The 15,698-nt window shown below is 34.8% G+C and overlaps 1 protein-coding gene across 3 annotated transcripts in view; it reads left to right on the top strand.

Annotated features, from left to right (window-relative positions):
- Nucleotides 1–13,815, top strand: part of LOC121876289 (microtubule-associated protein RP/EB family member 1-like) — a 44,639-nt gene extending 30,824 nt beyond the window's left edge. For all 3 annotated transcript variants that reach the window (XM_042381334.1, XM_042381332.1, XM_042381333.1), the window contains one exon: nucleotides 13,245–13,815. In XM_042381334.1, coding sequence (XP_042237268.1) covers nucleotides 13,245–13,310 — 66 coding nt within the window. In that variant the 3' untranslated portion in view covers nucleotides 13,311–13,815. The remainder of the gene's footprint in view (nucleotides 1–13,244) is intronic.
- The last annotated feature ends 1,883 nt before the right edge of the window (nucleotides 13,816–15,698 follow it).

Raw genomic sequence — 15,698 nt, 5'->3', positions numbered from 1 at the left:
ACTAAAAGAAAAATTTAGTCATCTGAAAGTTAATGGCAAAAAATAAGTTAATCAGTAAAAAAAAAATCATGTAAATGAATTTTTTTTAAACATTGCCTCTTTTATGGTCCTGACTTTTTTAAATGAGATGAGAAAATTTTGCTTTGGAGTCTTTACCTTACACTAGTTACACAGCGTCCTTTACTTTAAAAATTTGAATACTGTACAGTACTGTAGTTACCTATTTGATTTGTTTCAAACCTTTAGTCCACAATTTTGTTTCTGTTGACTAATTCGGTAATTTCTGACTTTAAGGTAGGAAAAAAAATTTATCTGGAGAAAAAGAAAATCAGATGTAGGTACAGGTGGTTTACAAAGCAGAAAAGGTACACAAAGTAAATACAGTCTGTCCAGATGGGTCAGATGAATTTCAAAATGATCAATGTGACTCGTCTTGGTAGGGGTGTCAAAATCCCTCGTCTGTGGTGTCATATTGTTTCATACAGTGTGGATAGATACTTTTTTTTTTACTCTACAGTACTTAACAGTATTGTTATTTAGGAAACAACAAAACTGTAATAATTGTAAGTTTGTGATAGTCATTTTTGAATGCAGGTATTGACCCTCAAATCTGGGACCTTTGGGACCAACACCAGACCTATTTTGGTGCTTTTCTGGTTTTCTGGATTGTAGGTTAGGTTAAATTCTACTCTCGGGAATTGCCCATCTGTTACTCCAGGCCTACCAATAGGCTTTGGCAGATTTGTTTCCACTTTCTCTTCTGAACTAATGTTTGTTTTGCTTCTTGAAATCGACTTTAATGGATTATTTTACATCCTAGCAGCTTCTTGCCAGCCACGAAACTTTACGAGAAGTAGAGAGTTCGTAATTAATTATTATTTGATAAAGATGAATAGCCCAATACCTTGATTTTCTTTATGATCATTTGTACAGCATTGCTAAATTATAAACTCCATGAGTATATTGTCACCTCTGAACTGATTAAAATTGTCTAGCTTTAGCCAAATAAACTATTAAAAGTGGTATCCCCAAAGTGAAGGGTTTAATATTATGTTCACATTGTTTTTGAAATCAATGCAATATTGGTCATCTTAAACCCAAGATTTGAGGTAATGGTTGCCAGATTCTGCTTGTTGCCACACAGGCTCCTGTGATAGGATGGTGCGGTACTGGTCGATGAACCAGCCACAGGATTTTGTAGGTATGATAGTTCCTTGTCTGTAATAAGGTGGTACCACATAGTGTGTGTGGTTGCACATGTTTTGTGAAATGGATAGCAAAGCAAATAAAGTATAAAAGAACATAGAGAATAAATGATACAATAATGTACTTGTACTCTATATAAAATAAATACAGGAAATACAATGCTGTGCAGTACTTGTATTACCAGTACACTATTTATCCTACAGGAAGTGCAAGTACATTACTAATTATCTGTATGGTTTTATACTTGATTTATTTCACTATTTCATAAAACATTTGCTACCACACACAGTACAGCTATTTTTTCAAAGAAAGCAGTCAAGAAGAGTGTTGATAATGACAAAGGAACCATCAAGCCTTTAAAAGCCTGTGTCAGGAACATCACCATTATATCACAGGATCCCAAGTGACAAACCATTGAATATTTGGTGTTATTTGACTAATATTAATTTCAAAAGCTTTGTGAATACAATACTTAACAATATTTCATTAATACAAATAAATACATGTACACATAAAGAAAACAAAGATATTTGCTATTTATTCAATCAAACAATAACTACTTTTGAACTCTGCTTCTTGTAAAGTCTGATGACTTGCTAGAGTGTAAGCAAACCCACTTAAACTGTACAGTAGTTTCTTTATTTCATTATTGAAGATGCAAAACCAATGTTCAACTGAGTTTGTGTAACTAACAGATGGAGGACTCCAGGGAAGAATCTCCAGTTTTCTGAGATCCAGATTCTGTGGTTTGTGCTAGTCCTATACAGAATATCTACTGAAGTATCTATATTGGTATATTTTAGAGTTCTAGCACTTACCTAGGCATTACATCACACTGCTAACTAATTTGTTATTAGTTAGCTGGCTCCTTTTTTCTCTAGCTATGTAACTTTATATATAATTATTTCACTATTTTAACTTGATATAGTATCCTACACATGAAGCCTGAGAAGGAATAATGACTAAATAAGGTGGTTTGATATTGCCATGCAATGTTAGTCACAATCCAAAGTTTCGACACCCTCCTGGCTGGGTGTTTGCCGAGGGCAGGATTGAGGTAAGGCTGGGTGATCGGACGCAGACTAGTTCAGCAATCTGGTAACGAGGCACTACGATGGTGAGGTTCACATTCCACCACCAAAACACTCCGAGACTCATAGCACACGAGCACAGGAAGGAACTTATTACGAACTTTGACATGGCATGAACTTGTATAACAAATGCATTCATAACATTGTTGCCACACATAACAATAACATGTTAAGATTGGAGCATGAAAAATGTTGCCCGGTCCCAAAACACTGGCTTTTGTCCTCGTATTACACATGAATCATCAGGGCAGTATATATAAAGGGACTTATTCTTTGTCTGTAGTAGTGTCACGATACTTTTAGTCCATCAACACGTGATGTTTATCAATATTCATATTTCATAGCTGGGTCGAGAACAGCCCAAGTTTCTCATGCCTCACCCCTAACTTGCTATTGTTATGTGTGCCAACAATGTTATGAATTAAATTTTGTTATGCAGGTGCATATCATGTCAAAATTCGTAAAAATTTCTTCCATGCTCGTGTGCTGTGAGTCTCGGAGTGTTGTGGTGATGGAATGTCTGCGTCCGATCACCCAGCCTTAACTCAACCCTGGCCTCAATGAACACCCAGCCAGGGGGGTGTCGAAACTTTGGATTGTAACTGTACTTACAATTTTCCCATCTTATGCGTTCGTATCTTAATGCTCGCGCACATTCAAAACTGTAATCTAGAAACCTTTATATTTACAGTAAAATCATGGGTACTGTAAAAATGTCTGAATATATAAACACGACTAAAGCAACAATTACTTTGGTCACAGGTGTAGCATTAGTGGATGCGAGAGAGTACCATCGCCAGAATTTACTCCACGTTTTACTTATACGTAGTGAGATGAGAGAAGACCAATCGCAACATTACCAAAACTTAAAGTATTGAATATTACCTAAGCAAAATTATGCTTCATAAAAAAAAAGTTCCTTGTACTGTACCGTATGCATGAGGCGGGAAGCGGCGGTGTTGGTGGCTGGCTGGTGATAATCAAAGCTTTATCAGTTTGGGAGCAGGAGCTGGTTTAGTGCATTCATTCATACACTACTGTAGTATTCTGTATCAACAGTGCTTTAGGGCCAACACAAACACCATAAATCTTCAGCTACGGTAACTATAATACTGTATATACAGTTTTCATTGCCCCGTCAGATTTTAAGTTTAATATTGTGAGGTTAGGTTTTGGGATTGAGAATCCTCGGGCTTGAAGGCATCTCAGTTTATAAAATGGGTATCTAGGTTTAAAAAAAAAAATATGCCGGAATGTATGTTAGTTTTAATTTCCATTTAGTGAGTACAGGTATACTGTATTTACCTAATGAACACTTTCAAGAGCATATGTTACTCAGTGTGTGTGTTGGCTATGTTTGTCCCAGGGATTTGTTTTTCTTGAAAATGCTGGCATACCATAAAAGAAAATGGCATAAACAAATACTGTATCTTTGTACTAAGGAGAAGGGGATAACGTTCTCAACCAACAGTTATTTTTAACTCGATACACTGAACCCTTGCCGATTCAATGTTGTCAGGGTTTTAGGTTGGTTTAATTAGCCTGAAATATCAATTTAACCCAACATATTCAAATTATCTCCAGAAAAAAAAGAGCTTGATTTGTATAAAAAGACTAGTATATTATTAAATAAATTACTGTACAGGTATATGCAAGTATCCCTTGTTATACATGTGGGAAAGGTTCCAGAAACACCCACAAATAACACTGTTCATGAATACAATTATCTATTTATAGTATACTGTACAGTACTACCCCTTGAATGAAATACCCTTAATAAATGTCTAAATAAGTATTGTAATATCTGATAATCACCATAATGACAGAGAAGAATTATAAACAAATAAAAATTATATGATATAGCACAATAATGTATGAAAATTTAGTTTAATTGAATTTATCGAAAATTCCGATGATTATAAGTGGGGGATTCAGAAATGATATATTATGCCTGCAGACTGTTTGATACTATCTTTATGTGCTAGTATGGTTGTGTATAGTGAAATATGGAAGGTTCTCTAAAAAGGTATAAATGTTTCTTCATGCTATGAAATAAGTAAGCATAAAAATAAATTTGTGTGGACTTAACTAGAAGCTTTTGAGGCAGAAGGCCTATGTTTTGAGAGTTGCTTACAAGTGTATAAAATTGTTTCTTCAGAAATCTCTTCAAATCGCACATAATGAGTAAAAAAAAAAAGCAAATGCCTTGCTAAACACACCTTTTGTCAAGAAACAGCAACAGTGTATAATTTTAGAGTTGAAAAGTAGTCATTATTAAACGATATGATCATCAACAACAGTTATCGATTGTCTGTGAAGACAATTGCAATTTTTTAGTTAATGCTGGATATTGTATTTCTGTAGTGTATTAATTTTTCTTGCATATATTACCAGTACATAATAAAAATTTTGATACTGTACTTGTACATAACATGAATGAACATTATTGACTACACTCACCAGTATATCCAGAGCTTTTTCACAAATGGCAAAGTTTAGCAATACCTGTACCAGAATCTGGTTTTGGTCTTCACACAACTAAATTCTTTTCTTAAAAAAAAATACTCTTGTTACCTTCTTGGTTGAAGAATTGTAGCAGACTTAAAATTACTCTTCATTTTGTTTGCATTCTTCATGATAGCATGTATGCCTGACTCATTACTTGGAATTTTTTCCTAGCCCTACAGCTGTTTCACCATTTTCAAGACTTTTCAATATATCCAACTTAGTTTTTGGTGTTAACATCTTCATCGGCTTTTTCAGGGGTTCTGTACTTATAGAAGAACTTGAAAGAACCTCTGGGAGAACCAATGTCAAAAAAGATTAATTTAAGTCGGCGAATATACTGTAACAGATTTCTATAAGCAATGAGCGCCATGTGTGTCCCGGCACACAAGATTTATTCAGTGATACGTTACTTGAGGGAAAGATAAACACCATTATGCACATTTATCCGCTTATGAACCTTAGCCCGTCATAAACAAATTTGAGTACTGTACTGTATTAAAAAGCAATACTTGTATATGTGAATCTGGTTCTTGCAAGTCAGGCATAAACAAGGGTTACCTGTGTGTGTAGAGGGCAGTGGAAAGTGTTGGGTTATGAGGCATTGGACTGTTCTCATCTGCCACCCTCCATCACTTAAGGACAGTCTTATATTGATTTATCTATTGACTCAAACCTATACAGTACTTTATGTATGATTATGCATTTTAGTGTATACAACTAATGCAACATGAAGACTGCAATATGGTACAGTATTTAGGGGTTAAAGGTTGTAGTAATGAAGGATCTTAGTGCTCCGTGGTCCCTAGCTCTTGTTAGAAAGTTTTGCAATTAAGAAACTTTATACTGCAGAATCTTAGTGAAATCAGCTGATTGCTTCTGGCCAACAAACCAATCTTATGTGATAAATTTACCATTCTTGTGTTATTGTGTTTAGTTCCGTATATTGTTTATTTACTTATTAGATAATGCATTTTATGTACAAAAATGAGAAAAGGTAAAATCACTTCTACAGGTCATTATAATAATAGCATTCAAGGGAGATAAGCCAGATGATGCATGCAGGGATAAAGATATGTACTGTTAGCCCTGTAAACAATGCCACTACAGTTTAACTTTCACAGTTTGTTCACATTTTAACAACATGTACTGTATATTTGAATAGCATTCATCTATCAATAGTATAATTTCCCCATTAAATATTTCAGTTTTTCAGGTACAGTATATCATACTGCAGAAGGCACAAGTTTAAGTAGACATGCTTATTTGGGTTGCAGGTTGGGTGAGATATAGTGTCATGTTTTTTTTAATTTGTTCATCATTGGCTAGGCTCTACAACTGTAAGTGTTATGAGTACCTGGAGTCTGCTTAAAAATGTGATTACAGTATAAAATCAAATACTATGACGTATCTTAGTAATGTTCCTGTCAACTCCTGTGCCACTTTTACGTTTCTGTTTTGTTGAAGTTCTCTCAAGATATCTGAAGCAGTCCAAACAGGTTGCTTCTTTAGCAGTGTACTGTACTAAATGAGGCTACAGTGGATATAGAGACAATGTGATATTTTAGTGTTTCACTGACTAGATTTAGGGTCCATCCAAACATACATCTCATCCCCCACACTTCCTGCCAGGGTTCACCCTTATAGTTCTTTGTTTCAACATTAAATACTGAAACTTATCTTCAAGAATATGTGCAGTATCATCTGGATACTGATGGGTTTTCAGTCTGTCTGTAGATATAAATCTTGAAAATTAACAAGTTCCTTGTTTCACAATCACTTTTAATGAAACTGGTGGTGATATAAGCTCTTGGATGGGATTGGTCAGTGGCCCTCCAAGACCTTCCTTGAGTGACCACAACATTGAAAGTCTCGTTTTGCATTAATGATTTAAGTCATGTTGATGTGCATCTTCACCGTTGGATGCCTGAGGTGTAAACTAGTTCCTTTAGATTAACAATGTGGCCATGCTCAGCACATATTACATCAAATGAGGTATTTTTAGCATAGGTATTACTGTACCTGATGATGCCCGGTAGTGACTGTTCTATCTAAGAAAATTTGTTGGATGGCAGAATAATGCAACTGACTAATAGTATCTTCGTGGAGAAAATGTGAAGTAAAAGTTGAAAAGGAGGTTGCAGGAATGAGTTCACACCTTTTTCATAAATTTTTCACATTCAAAATACCCTTTAAAGCTAATTGATTGCCAGTGTGTATGCTGTGGTGTGTATTGTGATATGTATGGGATCTAGATTTAGAAGACGGCAAAATGATGAATGATAAGGAGTATTACTCTGATGTGACTTCAGTACAGTACTACTGTACTTTAATCTTCATGCATTCGTAGTACAGTACTAGTCATTTTGTGTTACTGTATTATTTTTGCTGTTTTTACCATTCCTCTTTTATTTCCTGACTGCTCTGCTCTATGTAGGTATTGAAATGAATTATGTCATGCATACCTCTTGTGTCAGGGGTTTGGGACTTAACTATAGTTCTTGAACACATGTATTGTATGTTACTTTTTGCTCTTTGACCTGATTGATGGGGAATGCGACATTAGCGTACTATGGTCGTTATGCTACAATTGTAGAAAAATCATGGGTGACATAGGTATATTATAGGAGAATATGGTCTAGTTTTGTAGTTGTATGGAAGTTGCAGATGTAAAGGATTTTCTTTTGCATTATAATTGAAAATGGGAAAGGAAATTATATATGGTCGGTAGAAATTATAATTGAGGTTTAAGCACCTGGGTGGATTATATCAACAATGAAGTGTAGCTTATGCATAATTTTAATTGAAGCAGAAAATCTCTGTTATACTGTATAATGTTTAGTAAACAGTGTTGTATATGAGAGGCCCTGAATATTTTACTTAAGAATTCTTTATAATATTATTAGGAGTACTGTATAGTATTAGGTATCGAACGAGTCATCGTTTTGTTGAATATGGAAGCTCTTGTGTGTAAAGTGAGGTGAGATGTAAATGTATAGTCATGTCCTGTACACAATACTGTACTGATATGTACCACACACTGTCTTTCCATACGTAGTTGTTCATCTAGGTCTTGTTCACAAGGCTGAAATGTACCACACATAATTTTATTACTGTACCGGGTGAGCTTTACAGATTTTTTCCTTAACTCCTGTTATTTGATTCCGTAAAAATTTAGATGAACTTTTTTACTATTACTTATTTTACTATATTTTCTATCCTCTTTTTGAATATTTCTTGTTACAGGTCAGATCGTTTCACTCATTGCTCTTTGTATGCAACCACTTTGCTTCTGCTTATTTTATTTTTATTTTTTTTTTATTTTTTTTTTTTTTTTGCCAGACAAAAGGTTGAAATTTATAGTCATCCAGTTTGCTATTGTACGCTTTTTAGCTTGTGAAAGTGTGAAGGTGGTCAGTTAGGAGGTCTATCACTCGACTGTACGTACTGTATAGGGATAAATGAGTCACAGAATATGGGTTTATTCCCTAGAGAACCATAAAAAAAAATTAATTCACTGAAAATTACTTGGTGTAATTTTTGGAAGGAAATTTTTTGTTTGTCGTTGTTGTAAAAGGAACGTGGTATGTAGAATTTTTTTGTAATTTTTCATGTTACTATACCGTAGTATGTTTTACCTGTTAACAAAGACAGGCATGTGATTAATTATGATTAAATTTCTAGTACCTGTAGTGAGATTACAGTAGATTGAGAAGAATAGCGAGTCACTCTATTGATATTAAGTTGTTGCTTCACTGTAACAGTAGTAGTCATGATGATGATGATGATAAAAGACTTTCTACTCTTGATGGTGAGTACATTCTGGGACTATTGTTTGACAGCACCAATGTAGTGTTGGTTTAGAGGAGCACTGATGCACACAGCTACTGTACTCCTCTTATTGTGCAGGAAATGCCTCACTTCAATTCCTTAGCTTACACTCTTTTACGTCTTTGCCTGCAATCTAATGTAATCCTTATTTTAAATTTCAGAAGTCATTGCTCAATTTTGTTGGAGTGGGAAAAGTGTTTTGCAACATTTTTTGGTCTTGTGGTCTGTTATCCTTATCTGGGTTCCTATGTGCATAGTGTATCTTCTCATTGTTTATTTGCTTCAGCAGAGTGAATATGTAGAGTTTTCCTCACACTCATTAAAGATGTCACACCTTAACTTTTCAATGTACAGTACAGTGAACGATTAAGACACCATTTGAATCGTTCCCCCTGTCCTCACACAAACAAAGAATATATTTTTATTGTATCAACACATTTATATGAATTATAGATATGCATACATTTGCCCATATTCATGATACATGCAATGTATCTGTACATCCCCAAGATATTGCTATCAATACATACAGGTACACTTGTCTGTCCTCGAGATATTATATATATATATACAGTATATATATATATATACGTATATATATATATCTATATCTACGTGTCCACCCACAGTATGCACACTATTAATTTTTACAAATACCTATTTATCTTGAGGATATATACTATCTATGTACAGTACACACATACTGTAAGGTGTGAGACAGTTTTGTGGCTTTTAAGCTGCACATTAAATTTGAAGGGTAAAAGTATAGATGAAGTATGCTGTTGGTGCATGAATAAATAAGTTATCCATACATGTCAACAAACATTTAGGAAACAGCATACTGTATATTATAAATGAAGAGAAGATTTATAAGTGTGGAGGGACTTCAGACTACAGTTTTATTCAATGGCTGTACCTGTTAGAGCCTGGCTGGATGGTCTATGGGGTGGCTTTGGACATCAATGAACTCAGAATAAATTAGGCAAAAATTTGCAACAACATAATTACATGAATACTGTAGGTTAAAAGGGGAAGAAAAGTCAAGAGAAAGGAAAACCTAAAACAAAAAATTATTACCCTGTATATGAAAATAACACGTTTTGTGTTTGGTTCTGTAAGGGGGCTTATTTTCTAAGATCGTACATTAGGAGAGACGGTAAAACAAATTTAACGGGGCATCGGTGCACAGTATGCATGTCTTGTTTTACCCCTGAGCTGTAGGTTACACCTTTTTTCTTTCTTTTTTATAAATATATAGACTGTATATATAAATTTATTTTGCTATCAGTACCATGCATAATGACATTACAAGTTTTACATCTTGCAAATATGCATGAATAACATTTGGATTGTGCCTCCCAAGTAATTATTGAACTGTCTGAAGTCACCCCAAGTTGTAGACAGTTTTCACATACAGTACTGTACCTCCATTCAATACACATTTTCAGGTACAGTATACACTACTGTATTGGATATATCAAGCACCCCACAATGTTTCAAAATTTTCAAGATAGACAGGTTTATAATATTTTTCACTACAGTAGTTATATTACTCTTGTGTACAGAATTCTGGTACTGTACTCTCCTGCCAGGGAAAGTTTTTTAACATTTGAAATTTAAAAAAAAAATGGATTATGATTATTGACTTCTATTATTATTTACACTTTAAACTAGCAAGTGGTACTTAATATGAAACTACATAGTTAAGGCAACATTTAGATACCAAGAAACTTTGCTTGCTAAAATTGTCCACAAGCTGTCACCTCTTCAACTGTCTTTCTCAATTTTGTCCGAAGTCACCCCATCTCACTGTACTGTACCTTTATCTTCAGGATACATACTCTGTGTACACATACACCTTTTATCTTCAGGATACATACTCTGTGTACACATACACCTTTTATCTTCAGGATACATACTCTGTGTACACATATACCTTTTATCTTCAGGATACATACTCTGTGTATACATATACCTTTTATCTTAGGATACATACTCTGTGTACACATATACCATTTATCTTCAGGATACATACTCTGTACACATGTACCTTTTATCTTCAGGATACATACTCTGTGTACACATATACCTTTTATCTTCAGGATACATACTCTGTGTACACATATACCTTTTATCTTCAGGATACATACTCTGTGTACACATATACCTTTTATCTTCAGGATACATACTCTGTGTACACATATACCTTTTATCTTCAGGATACATACTCTGTGTACACATATACCTTTTATCTTCAGGATACATACTCTGTGTATACATATACCTTTTATCTTCAGGATACATACTCTGTGTACACATATACCTTTTATCTTCAGGATACATACTCTGTGTACACATATACCTTTTATCTTCAGGATACATACTCTGTGTACACATACACCTTGTATCTTCAGGATACATACTCTGTGTACACATACACCTTTTATCTTCAGGATACATACTCTGTGTATACATATACCTTTTATCTTCAGGATACATACTCTGTGTACACATATACCTTTTATCTTCAGGATACATACTCTGTGTATACATATACCTTTTATCTTCAGGATACATACTCTGTGTACACATGTACCTTTTATCTTCAGGATACATACTCTGTGTACATATATACCTTTTATCTTCAGGATACATACTCTGTGTACACATATACTGTACCTTTTATCTTCAGGATACATACTATCTATGTACAGTACATAAGTACAGTCAACAGCAGAAGTTTGTTCCAACCCACCTGCATGGTATGAGGCAGGTGATCTGGTAACACTAGATGGGGAAGAGTGGACAGGTATGCTTTAAATGGCTAGTTATTTAATAGTGATGACCGAAGGTTGCCTAAGAATACATTTCTTGTACGTATATAAATTAGTGTGAAAATAATGTTATTGAGGAATATAAAACATTGCTGCAGGGTGATTAATAGTAACTGGGGAACAAGACGTATCCGTGCTGCTGATATCAACGAGTATTTTTCATGCTTAATTAATGACTTTTTCATTATAAAACAGTCGTATATTTCTCAATGATATTATTTTGACGCTAATTAAGTTGTACAGTATACAGGAAATTTATTCTTAGGCAATCTCCGATCGTCAATCTCAAATAACTAGCCAATTAAAGCATACCTGTCAACTCTAACCCCATCTAGTGTTACCAGATCACCTGCCTCATACGAACTTCTGCTGTCGACTGTACCTTCCCATAACCTAAGCATGCTGTCACACATGCAACATTTATTAAGACAAATATTGGTATAGCCTAACAGACTTTTTGAATGTTTTATTGAAATGTTAAAACTCGTTCGTATTTGAATAATACAATCTTGATGTCTGCTGCTATCCTCATCAGTTTGAGTACTTGTGCTATTGTGGACAAAAGTTCGCTCCCTGTGATGAAACAGTCACAGGAATGAATCTCCGAACTGACTGTCATCTGATGCGGGTGTGCTGTTTTAACTCATTTGGGGTTGATGTTGCATCAGTTTGGGAGGGAGCGAACTTTTGTCCATGGTAGTACAAGGAAAGTATGCAACTGTAGATGACATTAATGAACATCAATACTATTGTTGAAGTACAAGTTTATATCATTTATTGAGAGTTAGGTTTATAAATTCACCATTCAGATTTTTGTGAATCTTTCCAAGTGAATGATATTGTACAATAGCTGGTGATTTTTACCTTGTTACCATAAGGAAGGCAAGGTCAGTTATTCCGACTTTTTTTTAAGTTACTCTCATATGTTTGTCTTTGCAAAAAATATAAGTAAAATAAACAGCAGCTCAAGTATCAGACTGCCATCAGAATTGATATGTCAGCAACCCTTTAGGTGCCAAATTTCTACTCAGATGCTAATTCAGACAACACTTTTGAAAACACACCAAAACAGATGAGATCCTCTTTGTTAGGATTGTTCCCTGTTGAAAAGTTATATGGAAATAACTATACCTGTACAGTACAGTAGTCTAATTTATCCCCCTGCTAGGACTAACATGCGAATAATGTAAAACAAGTAATTCTTTGAAATATGTTCAGAAACCATTTTATTACAAAAACAAAAACATACCAGACCTGGGCCAATGTGATCTCTAGACCCTATTGTTAAATTTTGCATTTGATAGAAGCTGTGTTTTAAGGGGATCATTTTTTGTCTTTTGAGTATATTTAAGATGAATTTTGCTTAATGTGACCAGAATTTAGCTTTTCTAGTCCATTTGAGGTCATCTTTGGGATAGAACTGGGAATCAACATTAATAGCATTGCCATTCTTGAATTGTTCAGGTTTTAAAGTATCTAGTTTGGTTGGCATTGTAATAGGAGGGGTAGACATGAAACTGATTATAATACAGAAATAAATTTATTTGTCTTCTGCTATTTGTAGAATTCCTTTTAAAGTTTATGAATTTGGGACATACGTAGTTTATTTGGAGGCTTGGTTTCCCCATTGCATTCCCATTCAAGTTGGCAGGGGAGTAATTTTTATTTTTAGAGGGGGATGATGTGGATACTATTTATTGTCTTATTTTGCCAATTGTGTCTCCAGTTGTTAGATGATAATATCCTCCCCATTAGAATTTATTTTTCTCTCTGACAGGATGGTTTTGCCGCCCCTGAGGACGTAGAAGACGTGCCACCTCCTCCAGAAGAAGAAGAATATTAATTTAATAAATGCACTACTTGTACCCTCACACAACACTAAAGCAAGTGTAACAGAGGTGTTTTAAGTTCTAGGTGTCTTTTGATAAGTCATTGCCCTAGGACTGCTATAAGTTTGAAGTCCTGTGCTTTCCCTGGACAATACTGAGAAACTACATATATTGAAAGCACTGTTATTCATCTGAGCTTGAGCGAGTATATGATGGCTAGTGAAAAAAAAATTAAAAACCTAATTATAAGCTAATGCATTTTTTCACATCTCTGGAAAATAACTCACAAATAACTTCTTTTTTTTTTTGCTTGTCATTTAACATTGTTTATATGAACTCAAGCAGGTTGGGTAATTGAATGACAATAAGTAACAAAAAGAGGAGTTGTTACTTTATACTCTAAGCATGACACAGCTGTTTTACACACTGAGAAACCTTCCCTGTCATCTTGTCTGTACGTCTTATTGTTTACTGCTACTGTTATCTGCAAAATAAATTATTTGCAACAGCTTTCAAAAATGTTTTAGGCTTTTATCCTTTTGGCTGAGTATTAAGGATGAGATAGACTTTATTTATTGAGAAAATTCCCAACATTGTAAAACGTATTGTTTTTTTACTTTAAATTTAGTGCGAGTGAGGTGGGGAATTATACTTACTTGTTCATTACTATTTCAGTAGCTCTTAAACTCTTTTTCCTGTTCTCTGTAACTAAACATTTAAATTAATCATCTTTGTTGTAGTGTGTAACTTGTTTAGGGAAAGAGGATTCAGTGTATGCATACCAGATTGGAACTTGTATCCTTTTAACACATAACTGAAGTCTTGAAAACTAGACTGTATTGTGTGTTATATTCATCAAACATTACTGTACTCAAACGTCCTTTTCATTAGTTTCTTTTGTTTTAGTTTTGATTTAACTTTTTTTTATAAATTATATCTAAATACATGCAAGGTACCGGCTAGGTCTAAGTGTAATACTTTAGGAGACTGATTTAAAGTATTATACATTTTTATATGATGATTTCTCTGTGACAACTCAAACAGCATATTATTATTATTATTATTATTATTATTATTATTATTATTATTATTATTATTATGTGGGTGTCTTCAGAAAATCTATTACCCTGTCTCAAGTTCTTTCTCGTAACATAACTTCTGTACCACTTTCATTACTTCTGATGCTACTACTATCACTCATATCACCACCTCTTCCAATGCCACTGCCATCTCCAGCACCACCACTGTCACCAATATCATCTCAAACACTACCTCCTCTTCCAACACCACCATTATCATCTCCAACACCACTATCACCCCCATCACCTCCTCCAACATCATTATCACCATCATCACCACCTCCAACACCGCTACCACCTCCAACACCATTATCACCATCATCACCACCACCTCCAACACCGTTATCACCACCTCCAACACCACCATCACCACCTCCAACACCACCATCACCACCTCCAACACCGCTATCACCACCTCCGCCAACACCATCACCTCCGCCAACACCACCGCCTTCTCCATCACCACCACCACCTCCTCCATCACCATCACCTTCTCCAACACCATCACCACCAGCCAAGCATCAGTACGGGAATCATGTTCTCGGCTCCACCTCAGATCCTCGCCAGACACCTCAAAACCTTCACCCCTTCTTAACTCACTCTTCTCTGGATATATTTCATTCCACTCTCCATTTGTTTTAAGTTCCATCTTTGTATGTCCTTCATATTATTTATTTTTTTTTTTAACAAATGGTAACTGAAACTATGGTATTAAACCATTAATAAAATATGACAAGAGCCAAAGTAACATTTGCTAACTTCACCAGAAAAATAACTTAATCTTGTTGGTTACTTTAGATTAGTTTGGATTGTGCTACCTTTCAAAATGGTTAAATCCCATAGTTAAATGCTGGACACTGCTCGCTAGACTAGCTCAATGTTGCAATACATGTTGAGTTTGGGTTTTGTTTTTAGGTTTTGACTTATCATGGCTTATTGCAGTCAACAAATTCCGAGTAGATTAGGCAAAACAAACAATCTAAATTACAATATTAAATGAAATCAAGATGACTGGTAAATGCTTTTGTTATTGTAATTCGTGAGAAATTAAATTATTTCTGGTAATATGTTCACATGATTTTAAAAATGAAACCCACCGCCTCTAACACTATCTCCCCCCCTCCCCCTCCCCTCAACACTACCTCCTCCTTCCCCCAATGCTACCACTTCTCCCATCAACACAACACACTCTTTCCCAATGTTGCTACCTCCTCCTCCAACACTACCACTGCCTCCTTTTCCTCTTGTTATCCTCTCCTCCTCCCCCTTTTCCTCTTGTCATAGTTTTCTACCTTCTCTGTCTTAATGTTAAAAAATGTGTTA

The sequence above is a fragment of the Homarus americanus genome, unplaced genomic scaffold, assembly GCF_018991925.1.
Source record: "Homarus americanus isolate GMGI-L3 unplaced genomic scaffold, GMGI_Hamer_2.0 scaffold34921, whole genome shotgun sequence".
NCBI lineage: Eukaryota > Metazoa > Arthropoda > Malacostraca > Decapoda > Nephropidae > Homarus > Homarus americanus.
This window is presented reverse-complemented; position numbering and strand designations above follow the sequence as displayed.